We start from the raw sequence: 13,296 nt of genomic DNA on the forward strand, positions 1-13,296 counted from the left end.
AAACCTGTTCTCTTGGTCCAATTCCCTCTCGCCTTCTAATCTCTATAGCCCCTTTTTTCCTCCCCTCACTTCTCTTTGTCTTTAATCTCTCTCTTTCTACTGGCTCCTTTCCTTTGCACTTTCTTCAGTTCTGAAAAAAATCTTCTCTTGACCCTTCTTCGTCCAGCTATTGTCCAATTTCTCTTCTTCTTTTTCTTCCTAATGTTTTGGAATGGATCGTTTTTTCTTGCTGTCTTGAGTTTCTCGGAGCCAACTCCATTCTAGATCCCTTTCAGTCTGGTTTTCGCCCGCAGCATTTTACAGAGACGGCCCTCACAAAGATCCCTAATGATCTTTTCCGGGCCTAGGCAAATGGCCTTTACTCTGTTCTTATTCTCCTCAATTTGTCTGTGGCCTTCGACACCATGGATCACTGTCTTTTAGTTGATATACTTTCTGACCTCGGGTTCTCAAACTCTGTTCTTGATTGGTTTAAATCTTATTTGTCAGATAGATCTTTTGCAGTGGTCACGAGTGGTCAGACTTTATTCTCTGTTCCCTTATCTGTTGGAGTTCCTCAGGGCTCTATTTTGGGTCCTCTACTGTTCTCTCTCTACACATTGTCCCTAGGAAAACTTATCAGCTCTTTTAGTTTTTCCTATCATCTATATGTCGATGACACTCAGCTGTATCTTTCCACCCCTGACCTTTTTCCAGGGCTTGAACAGCAAATTTCACCTTGTCTCACAGCTGTTTCACAGTGGATGCGCCATCGGCGTTTGAAGCTCAACATGTCTAAGACGGAGCTTCTTATCTTTCCACCTAAGTAAACCCTTCATTACTCCTTTTCTGTTTCTGTTGATGACATTTCTATTTGACCAGTCCAGGAGGCCCGTAGTCTTGGTGTCACTTTTGATTCTTCTTTATCTTTCACCCCCCCCCCCACATTCAGGCAACAGCCAAAGCCTGTAGATTCTTTCTTTACAACATTGCCAAAATCCGTCCATTTCTCTCAACCTCCACTGCCAAGAGTTTCTGGTCCATGCCTTGGTAGTCTCCTGACTAGATTACTGCAACTTCCTTCTGGCAAGGCTTCCTCTGTCTCATCTTTGTCCTTTAATTTCCATTCAGCATTCAGTGGCATGCATCATTACATCCACATACCGCTTTGACCATGTTTCTTCTTTATTATTATCCCTGCACTGGCTCCCCTTTCCCTTCCATATCCAGTATAAGCTTCTCTTCTTAACTTTTAAAGCTCTGCATGGACTGGCCCCTCTTTATTTATCTGATCTTCTTTCTCCTTACATTCCTACTCGTACCCTCTGTTCTAGTAGTCAAGGTCTGCTGTTCCAGCCTAGGATCTTCACTGCCCCGTCCCGGATTCATCCCTTTTCACTTGCTGCCCCTCACTCCTGGAACCTTCTTCCCCCATGAACACGGCTCATCACTTCTTCAACCACTTTTAAATCTGAGTTAAATCTGTTCAGGGAAGTGTTCCTAGGCACTGTGTGAATAATTATGTGAAATTTGATTAGATAGTGGATGTTGATGTTTTAAATATTGCCCACTTTTTAACTAATTCTATTTTATATTGTTACTTATTGTTTGTATGTATTTTATAGATTGTACGCCATTGGCAGGTTTTATATTTTTATTGATTTGATTATTTGTATGTAAAGCGCTGTGTACATTTACAGCGCTATAGAAATAAACTATAATAATAGTAATAATAATAATAATAATATAATACATATATAGATTTTTTTAAAAAAACCAAACACCTTAAATTAATATAAAAACCATACTGCAGTTCCTTTACCACCTGTCCATCAAACCATTTTCTTCTCCACCTGCGTATGTGTTTCTTCTGGACTATATTATGAATATACTTAAATCCAAGCATTGTAAAGTAAGTGGCTGAACATCTGTGGGAATCAATTGTCTCAAGTATTTTAGTTTAAGAGTTTGGGGGATAAGAGTGACAATCTAACATTCCCTCATTTGAAAAGAGAGCTGCAAAAAAAAATTAATATTTTCACAATGGGTGCTCCCAGGACCAGCCATATAACACCGGTTCTTAGGGACCTCCATTGGCTGCCCATTCGCTTCCGAGCTCAATATAAGGCGTTGGTTATTACCTATAAAGCCCTAAATGGCTTGGGCCCAGGATACCTAACGGACCGTCTCTCCCCGTACATTCCGCCTCGCACCCTCAGAACGTCTGGGCAGCAACTACTGAAGGTGCCTGGGGCCAGATTAGCCTCCACCTCGCGGAGGACTTTTTCCATAGCTGCCCCAGCCCTTTGGAATAAGCTGCCCACTGAGCTCCGCTCATCTACCACCCTGGCCCAATTTAGGAAGGATCTCAAAACCTTCCTATTCCAGCAGGCATTCCCCGAATAAATATCCTGTGGGCCTCCCTCCTCTTCCGTGGCCATGAGGTTGGGCTATAGGGGCTTTTTATTTGTTATTGTGTTCTATGGTTTTAACTTTTCCTGCACTGTATGTATTTTAATCTTGTTGTTAGCCGCCCTGATCCCTGGAAGGGCGGGATAAAAATAAAAATTTTATTATTTATTTATTATTATTATTAATATGACCAACTGTATTATCTTTGAAAGATAAAGCTACTATGAGGTGGTGGGAGGACAAAACAGCAGGGCATAAAGATGCTACTAGCCACACACAAAAAAATTTCTTGGTTTACTCTTTATAACCTTTGCCAGTGAAAGGAATGCTGGTTGTTGTTGATACCTGCTGGTTCTTTGTTATACCATGTAACTTTTGTTAGATGTAAACTGCTTTGTCTCCCTCCCTGCCCTTTTACATGTGTGCCTTACAATGTTATTTAGACAATCACCTATTTGTTTTGCATGTTACATCTAACTTTGATTTCTCCTAGTTAATGGAAAATGTGACTCATAAATGCTGCAGAACAAATAAATAAATAAATAAATGGTGGGGTTCCAAAGCTCCAGGCAGTGGCTCCTAATGATCATTCTCCAAAAATGGACTTGGTGCTCCTGTAGATATACATAGATCTCTCTAGCATGCACAAGGCTTTAAAACTTGATGGAAAATGTTGCAGCTTGTTTCCTCCTTTTACACTATAGTTAAGACAATACAATCCTATATATGCCTCCTTCAGAGTTAGCCCTATCAAATTCAACTGGATGTCTAGACAAGTATGTATAGAATTGCAAATTTAGTCATTTGTTCCTGGAACTCAGTCTACATCAATTGAAGTAATCTGAAAAAATAGGAGGAAAGTGGGAGAAGGACATTTTTAAAGTGGCTGAAAAAGTGGGGTGATAGAGTATAAGATAACACTATGATAATCTTTACTGGTGAAAAAAGAGTTAGCAGGGGAAGCATTCCAGACTTTTAGCTGATGGTTCTGGCATCCCTTTGCAGCAACTTATAGAATAGTGACCTTGTCAACTAAATGTATCTATACTATCCCTTGGCTGACAATCCAGTTCTCCAAGACTGGCTGAGCTAGATTTCACTCTCCCTCCCTGGGGCAAGGCCTGTGGAATATGACTCCTTAAGGCAGGGGTAGGCAACCTGCGGCCCGCGGGCCGGATGCGGCCCGGCGAGGCCTTGGGACCGGCCCCAGCCCGGTCCTGCCACCGATTGCCGCCGGGGCCTTTGGGGGGGCAATTGTCTATAGAAGCCTCAGAAACATGCATTTATATTAACATTTTTTAAAAAATCAGCAAATTTTTTCGCGTGTCCTCCATTTTTTTAAAAAAAGTGTCTTCTATTTGAAAATTTTATCCTACATTTGTCCTGATATATATATATATATATATATATATATATATATATATATATATATAATATTTAATTATTTATTTTTTGGCTTCGGCCCCCCAGTTGTCTGAGGGACAGCAACCCGGCCCCCGGCTCAAAAAGATTGCCTACCCCTGCCTTAAGGGTTGCATAGCGAAGAAGCAAACAAAGGCATGCCCAAGTGGCCCATCTTTTGTCCCAAAAAGCAAATTGCAAAAAGGAAATCTTACCGTCCCCACCCACCCCACACTGTCATCTTTTCACAGCCTTGAACTCCAAGCTAAAGTGAGACAATCAAGTAGGGTTTCTTAATGCAAATTAACATTTTCTACATCACTGGACAGCTGTTAATGTTCGGAAATGATGCTAAAAAGAACTCTAAAACCTATCTGCCTGATAGCACAGGTCACGCTCATGACAAAATATCAAATTTCTGAGGTAATGGCATTGCACATAGTGGATGCTACAACATTAAATGTCTTGCTCTGGAAGATATCCATTTATGCAAAACTTTGTATAATCCAATAAAACAGCTATATCCCAGACTGCATAAATATTGTATACTAATTTGTACAGTGCATCTCTTTATGTTTTCATATTGGTGTTCGGCGCTTGGCAGTTTTTCGATCTAAGCAGTTTATAAATACAGTATTTTCTGGAGTATAAGACTATTTTTTAACCCAGGAAAATCTTCTCAAAAGTCAGGGGTTGTCTTATACTATTATTATTATTAAACTTTATTTCTAAAGTGCTGTAATTATACACATATATACGCCGGATTTCATCTTACAGGGCAGGTGCTGAAACATCTGAGCCAGACTGGAGAATCTATGGTTGCCACATATGGTAAGGGGAGCTCAAAAACATCCGCAGCCACATCCCCTCTGTATGTGGCAAACATATGAAAGCAGCAAGGGCAGTGCTGTACAAGTATGGTAGAAGAAAATCTTGGAGACAGGGAGGGCTGGGCAGGCAGGGAGAGCTGTCCAATCCAAGCAGGCTTTGTATACAACAAGTTTTCCTGTTAAGTACCTGCATGTCATAAGCATTTGAATTAAAATTACCATATTGAAATCAAATTTGAGGTTTTTTAAAAAAAATTATTTGGAAGAGGAGTAGTCTTATACGGCGAGTATATCCCAAACTCTATATTTTAACTGGAAAAGTTGGGGGGTCGTCTTATACGCCCAGTCGTCTTATACGCCGGAAAATACGGTATTTGTAAATAAAAGATAAACAATATATGGGTTCCAAGGCAACTCACCCCTGACAATATGTTTGGTTTCATTTCCAGTATAGATTAGTTGAGCATCCATGTATAAAGAGTATTTTATTATAATCCCATTTGGTGTTTTTGGTGGAGCCCAACTCAGGAACAAAGATGTAGGGAATGAAATAGCTGCGGGTGGCTGGACATTTTGTGGCGCTATGGAAAGAAATGGAAAGAAACTTTATAATGCAAATACAGGCTTACATTCAAACAAGTACAGACACTGAAAACTAAAACATGTCAGATTACTTGCACATTTATGTATTACATTTGTATCCCATCACATATGTTTTAATGCTTTTCAATATTTAAAAATAAAATTAAAATATATTTAAAATGTATTTTTAAAATATCTATTCTACACCTTCCATTTTAACAAATATATAAAGTCAAGAAATAAATAATACAATATGCTGATATAAAATCCTACTGAAGTACCAGCATACTCATTTTTGTACAAAATACCTATTTGCAGATTCAGAAGTTCATAGAAGATGGAAAAGGGAGGAACCCAGCGCCACTCAACTCCACATGTCATTGGAACAAACATGTCCACAACTTCTATTAGTAACATCAGGTGGATTTGGGTACCAAACAACTTGCCTGCCAACTGACAGAACCTGTCTCCCCAACCCATCGCTTGAGAGAACTGTGGACTGACACAGACGAAAACTGGGATACATGTCACCAAGTGGTCAAGATATTTGACATTGTTAATAAGGAAGAATACACAAGCTAAGAGAGATGGCAGCATTCTACTATTATCTGAGCCAACTGGGAAACACAAGACTATCCCCTTCCTCTATTCTCCTGCCCCCCTCAAGTTGAGGGCAAACTGCTTTTGCACTTTGAAAGTTTATAACACTCGAAATAAGGAAAGCAAAGGGGAGAATTTGGAGGAGGAAAGAGAAACTGGGACTTTTTAAAAGCAGCTGGAAAGATAAGACATCAGAGGATTAATTGGTATTGCACCTGCCAAACTCAGACAGTTGGAGAGCATGTACTTTCCAAAACTGCGATAAGGCAGATTGACAAGACAACAACAGAAGAAATAGATCAAAAAGTGAACCAGATGATGGTGACAACGAAAAACATTTCAGGAACAACAAGAACAGGTGCCAGGAAGAAACAGTGAGGAAAATTAGAGTTGATTAAGCACAGCCACCTAAATGGAGTACCTTTAAGTGCTCCACAGGCATACTGGAGAGAAGATTGTTGAAATCTGGTCCAAATGGCAAGTCATGATGAATGCCCAGCAATGCAGAATATGAACCTGTATCCTGCCTCTTCCATGAATAACCACCAAGCAGCTAGTGAGGCAGGGGTGGGCTGGAAGATGGTAGCTGCTGCTCCTCCCTACAGACCTGCAAGTGGAGACCCAGGTACGTCTGGGGATCTGTTATTTAAAGGAGTAACAAGGAAGGTCTTGCATGGACTGGGGAAGGGCATTTTCAACTTTGAAGAAAACTTGTTAATAGCTCTTTCTAAAGCCACTGAACTCCAGCCCTCTCAGTGCTGTTGATGTCCTCTACATTCTATCATTGTTGTAAGCTGTGGATCTGAGCAGACAGTCTGATCATTCATGAGCCATTTGTGTAGCATCAGCCAATATTGGTTGGCAATGTGCATGCTAAATGATGAATGATTCAATGGGGAAATGCTGAAAGCTGGAGGGTATGATTGTTGTCAGTCTTCTGTATCATCAATGTATTGTTGCTATGCATGCAACATGAGGATCCCAGAATAGAAACTGCTTACATTGACTTTGTGTCCAATCCTTCTGAGGGATAAAACACAAGTTCCCCATGGCTTTCTTTGATTTTTGTGAAGGAAAAAAAATCATTATATACAATACAGTGCATCTGCATAAATGAGATGATTTTCAGAATCAACTATAGAATGCCTGTTTTGACTATTGCATACATTCTGAAGAGATAAATAAGAGATAAATGTTTTACAGGAAATCCCCCCCCAAAAAAATTATCATATTCAACAAAGTACATGATAATACCAGCATTTCATATTTATGTTTTTACAATTTATTTTTGTTTTTCAAAGGCATCCAGAAATAATCTGATTTAATTGACAAATGGTAGTGGAGCATTAACTTATCAATTCACTAAAGGAATAATGACTGCATTTAGAAGAATATAGGAGATCCTAACTAGATTTAAGGATTTGGAATTGGACTTAGTAACAGCATCTACAGCAGTCCCACTGCAAATGTATTCAAAGGATGCATGTCAAAATGATGTTCTGGGACTAAATGCCATGAGTGGTATATGAGAACAGAATTATATAAACAATGGATATACACTATAAAAACCACATCATGATGGAAGTGAAGGACCCATATGCAATGACACTTTCTTGCTTTCACACCTTGGTGCTGTAACAAAACCTGAAATGCAGAAAAAGGGGTTCCGAAAAACACAACAGTCTTGTTCCAATACAGGCCTCATATTCCAAGTACAGTCAGCCCTCCACATTTTCAGTTTTCAGATTTGCTATTTTGACTATTCATTACTTTGTAGCTACTGCTTAACCTCTTCACCTCCCCTCCTACTCACCTTTACTCCCAGCTAGCCAAAACCAACACCATTTATTCCCCTGCTTTGCCAAACTTTGCATTTTCTTCATTCCCAAAGACCTTCCCTTTGAATGTGATGCTTGCAGCCAGCCCTGGGAGAATCCAACTTCTCCCCCATCCTCCTCCCTTTTTTTCTCCAAGCCAGATAAAAGCAATACTGTACCTTCCCTTTAGGGTGATGGCTGCAAACAGTGGATTCAGAGTGGAATGATGTTGGAAATGAAGCAAATGCAAAATCTGTCAAATTGGGGAAGATACATTGCTGCTTTTGTCTGGCCGGGAGGAGAAGAAGGAAGAATAAGAGAGAAGGTGGATCCTTTGCAGCCATGGCTGCTAACATCACATTGAAAGTTTGGAAATGTGGGGGAGGCGATGTGTTTCAAGTTTGCAAAGAGAGTTATGAATGGTACTCTTCGTGGGAGAGGACTCTTTATCATTCATGGGGGGGGGGTGCTATTCACAGTTTTTCCAGTTTTACAGGGGTCTTTGACTCCTGACAGCCACAAATGTGGAGGGGTGACTGCAGTGTTCCTACTAAACCCAAACCTAGAAATCCTAATTTCAGCCTTGGCTACCCACAACCTGTCATGTCTGTCTCAGTGTTTTGTCAGTAACTCAGTATAGCAATCTTTAGCTACTAGAACTCTCTGAACTTCACCCTTAAAACATATAGTCTACTCTCTTTCCAGTTGTTACAATATACAGTGGACCCTTGTTATATGCTGGGGTTTGATTCCAAGATCCCCCGTGTATAACAAAATCCGTGTATGCTCAAGTCCCATTAAATATAATGACGTACCAAATGGTGCCCCTTATAAAAAATGGAAAATCACGGTTTGTCCTCCACTACTGTTCATTTTGGTGTTGGAGACCTTATTAAGTAATTTGAGAGATGACCAAGAGATTACTGGAATTAAGTTTAAAGGGGAATGTCTAAAAACAAGGGCCTATGCTGATGATATTGTAATTACACTGGAAGACCCAATAGCTAGTTGTGATAAATTAATACAACACCTTAAAAAATTTGAAAGAATAGCTGGGTTAAAAATCAATTTAGAAAAATCAGCGGTGATTACAAAAAATATGGACAAATATGATCAGAATAGATTTTCCGAAAAATCAGGCTTTAAGATTTCTGAAAAAGTGAGATATTTGGGTGTGATTCTTACAAATAAGAATTCAAATCTTATTAAAAACAACTATTTGACTAAATGGGCGGAAATCAAAAAGGATATGAAAAACTGGGTGACAATGAATCTCTCAATGCTAGGAAGGATATCTGCAGTTAAAATGCTGGTGATTCCTAAGCTACTCTTTCTTTTTCAATGTATCCCCATTATCAAACATGAAAAAATCTTCAAAGATTGGCAGAAACAACTGGCACAATTCGTATGGGCGGGGAAAAAACCCAGAATTAGAATTAAAATACTATACGATGCTAAGGAAAGAGGTGGTTTTGCCCTCCCTAATCTAAAATTATATTTTGAAGCTTGTGCCATAACTTTTCTGAAAGATTGGATCATGTTAAAAAATAGTAAATTACTGAAATTAGAGAGTACGAACATTAGATTTGGATGGCATGGCTTTTTGTTCTACGGGAAAATAAAAGCTAATAGAAGCTTTAATGACCATTACATTCGTGCTTCAATATTTAGGGTCTGGAATAAGTATAAAAAACGTATATGTCCCAAACTTCCCTTGTGGTTGTCTCCACATGAGGCATTATTTTGCTATGATCCAAAGAAAAATCAGTCTTGGATTAGGTATAAAGATTTATTAAACAAGGATGGATCCATTAAAACTCAAGAAATATTAAAACAGGAGGGTTGGGACATAGGATGGTTTTTGTATAGGCAACTTACCTGTAGACATAAAGTAGATAAGAAACAGGTTGGCTTCTCTAATTCCAAGAATGAGACGGAAGAAATCATCTGGAACTCTGAGTCTAAAACAATTTCCAAAATTTACAAAAAATTGTTGGAGTGGTTTACGGAAGAGGAAATTGTTAAAGACTCAATGATCAAATGGGCACAAAACTGTGGGAGATCAATTGAATTGTCGCAATGGGAGAAGGCATGGACTAAAAGAATGAGATATTCAATGTCTCAATATGTAAAAGAAAACTACTTTAAAATCTTGTATAGATGGCACCTAACACCAGTCAAAATAGCCAATATGTACAAAACGGGAAAGAAGATGTGCTGGAACTGTCAAAAAGAGATAGGGACTTATTATCATTTATGGTGGACTTGTAATAAGGCAAGGAAATTTTGGAAAGCAATACAAGTTGAAATTGATAAAATGTTGGGAGTTAAATTAACATTAAGAGCTGAAACAATGTTGCTATGTATGTTAGAAGAAAAAGATGAAATCAGGTATGGGAAAATTTTGTTTTATATGTTGGCAGCTGCCAGACTGACATTTGCTAAACATTGGAAATCTGAGGAAAATCTAGAAATAGAAGAGTGGCAGGAGAAACTTTATGAGATGATGGAATTGGATTTACTGTCACATAAATTACAAGAGGAAAATAATGATAATTGGAGAGCATGTTGGGAAAAGGTGATGAAATATCTGAAAAAGACGTGGGGTAATGTTGTAAACTGGGCTTCAAATATTGAGGAAATTATATGATATAAAAAAAATAATTGATAAAATAGGCCTTGTTTACCTAGATTTGTAAGCCTAAATGCTAAATCTTGTATAAGAAGCTTGTAAGCAAGACCAGAAAATAGGAAAGTTAAGAAGGAACTTGGAGTAGTAAAGTAACAAGAAAGAATGTTTCAAGCTGAAGGGGATACCTTTAAGCTTTTGAGTTGATAAAGATACAACAAACAGAAGGAAATACAATAACAATTAGTCTACTGTAACATAAGTTAAGGGTGGGAGGAAGGTAATAATATAGTACTGTAACTGTACTTATAGAAGTGTCACAAGAACTGCTCTGTGTTATAATGATTAAGTTGAATTCTAGATTTGGGGAAGGGAAGTGGGGCAACAATAATGCTAAAGATTGTCGGTATAAAGTACTGTTAGAATGTAAAAACAAAGAGAATATGTGGAATATTTTGAAGTATGTTATGTTGGCAATAGATGGTAAAACTCAATAAAAAGTTATGGAAAAAAAAAAAAGAAAATCACGGTTTGACATTTGAAATTTATACTTTTTTTTAACATTTTCAAACTGTGTATGCTTGAATCCGTGTACATGAAGCTAGCAGACATTTAAAAAGTTATCCATCTTGCAAAGATAATTAAGAAAGAACAGAAGAGATTATCAGACAAGGGGAAATCGGGGAAGAAAATGGCATACTCGAGGCAAAGTCACGTGATCGTGTTGAAAATTTTCAGACGACATCACACTTATCCAGGACTTAACCCATGAAGATCCAGGAATGCTCCAGCAACAAACCATTCCCAAGACTTCCCCATGAATGGTTTGTTGCAGAAGCATTCCTGGATTTTCCTGGGTTAAGTCCTGGATAAGCATGATGTGTCTGAAAATCTTCAGCATGATCGTGTGACTTTGTCAGGAGTATGACCTTTACTCCCTGCTTTCCCCCCTCGTGTCTGATAATCTCCTTAGCTTGTACATTGTCATCTTGTGCCATGGACACTAAACCCTCCAGGAAAGAGAACATTTCTCAGCAAGGAATGGACATAGAGGGTGATCTGATGACTTCCCTTGAGTGTCACTTCTTTCAGACTAATAGAAATATGTATATCAGCCAATGGCACTGGTTTTGCTTTATAGTCAGTGTAAATTATAGAGAGGATTGCTCTCTTACTTTTCTTAGACTCATGAAGTTGGAAGGGACTGCAAGAAAAATCTCACTCAGCTCCCTGCCATGCAAGAATATAAAGCACTCCTGAGAACTAGTCATCAAAAAACTTGTTTAAAGACTCTAATTTAGGAGATTATGGCCTGTTACAGACTGCCAAAATAAAGCTGCTTCGGATCTCTTTGGAGGTATGCTATTTAAATGATGCATACACCCTAAGAATCCGGAAGCTGCACCAAAGCTGCACTCCAGTGCTTAGGAATGGAGTGTGGCTTTGGCGCGACCTCCGGACTCTTAGGACCCATGCATCATTTAAATAGCATACCTCCAAAGAGTCCTGAAGCAGCTTTATTTTGGCAGTCTGTAACAGGCCAAAACAACCTTTCAAGGTAGTCCGTTCCACTGTTAAACAACTCCTAATATCAGTAAGTTCTTCCTAATGTTTAGCCAGAGTCTCTTTTATTGTCATTTGAACCCACTAGTTCATGTCTTACTTTCTGGAGCAGCAGAAAATAAGCTTCCTCCTTCTAAATAACATTTTTATTCTTTTATTGTAAAATCTAATGTAAAGTTTTTATTGTAAAGGTTTTTTTTAATCCGTGAGCCACCTTGAGTTCCTCTCTGAGAGAAAAGCAGGATATAAAATACATCCATCCATTCATACATACATACATAGCTATCATGTCACTTCTCAATCTTATCTTCTCCAGGCTAAACATACCCAGCTCCCTAAGCTGTCCCTGTAAGGCCTAGTCGCCAGACTTTTTACCAGCTTGGTTGCCCTGCTCTAGGCACATTACAGCTTGCCAATATCCTGCTTTATACTGTGGTACCCAGAATTGGACACCATGGCGGGATACAGACTGCCCAAAAAGGGTGGTCTGCCGGCGCCTTGTTTTGCTGCATGAGGGAGCCGCAGCGGACAAACCACGTGGCTTCCTCGTGCTGCAAAAAGAACCCGCAAAAAGTGGGTTCTTCTTGCGGCGTGATTGTGACACTACAGTGTGCGGGCGCTAAGCTTCCATCGCGTCAAAATGGCAGTGCCCGTGTGTACAGGGCGCCGTCATTTTGACACCCTTGGGGTGTAGCACGTATGGGCGGTGGGCCCTCGGCCAACCCCTAGCACGTGACAAGGGCACACTATAGGCTGGTCTGTGTAGCGCCCATGTTCCAGGGGATATCTGAGCAAATCAAAATAAAGTGGTACCATTACTTCCCTCAATATAAACATTATAGTCCTTTTGGTACAGCCTAAAATTGCATTGGCTTTTTTGAGTGATGCTTCACATTGATTCTAATACCTTAAAATCAAGGGCCTAGATCTTTTTCACATGTTCTGCTGTCAAGCCTGGTATCACTGATTCTGTATTTGTACATTTATTTATTTTTCTGCCTAATGTTGTTCCTCACATTTATCTCTAATTAAAGAGTCACTGTGATCCTGTTGATACAATTTAAAATTGCACTGGCTTTTTTGGCTGATGTGTCACACTGCTTGGGAAACATTTGCAGTTGTTGCCATGGTTCCATAATTGTAAACATGAATTTCAATCCTTGGGCTATCTTACGTCTTGCTTATGACATAATAAATACTGACAGGATGCCAGTCATTATTTCCCTATGTGAGCCAACATGAGTTTTAAGATCCTAAATGAAGGTCTTTACTCAGCCTCACCACTATCAGAGAGATGACTAGTGAGGACATGTGAGACAACCTTTTCGGCAGCTACTCCCACGTTATGGAATTAATGCAGTTTGACACTACTTGAATTGTCATGGTGTCATCCTGTGGAATCGTGGGATTTGTAATTTGTTGTAGCATCTGAGCTTTCTGATAGAGAATGCTAAATATCTCACAAAACTACAGATCCCAGGAT

The 13,296-nt window shown here is 39.2% G+C and overlaps 1 protein-coding gene across 1 annotated transcript in view; it reads right to left on the reverse strand.

The window, feature by feature from the left end:
• USH2A (usherin) overlaps positions 1–13,296 on the reverse strand; it is a 665,459-nt gene that overhangs the window by 363,286 nt on the left and 288,877 nt on the right. The window contains 1 exon segment of the mRNA XM_042475774.1: positions 5,042–5,203. Within this exon segment, the coding sequence (XP_042331708.1) occupies positions 5,042–5,203 (162 nt within the window).

Source organism: Sceloporus undulatus, chromosome 1 (assembly GCF_019175285.1).
Source record: "Sceloporus undulatus isolate JIND9_A2432 ecotype Alabama chromosome 1, SceUnd_v1.1, whole genome shotgun sequence".
In the NCBI taxonomy this organism is placed as follows: domain Eukaryota; kingdom Metazoa; phylum Chordata; class Lepidosauria; order Squamata; family Phrynosomatidae; genus Sceloporus; species Sceloporus undulatus.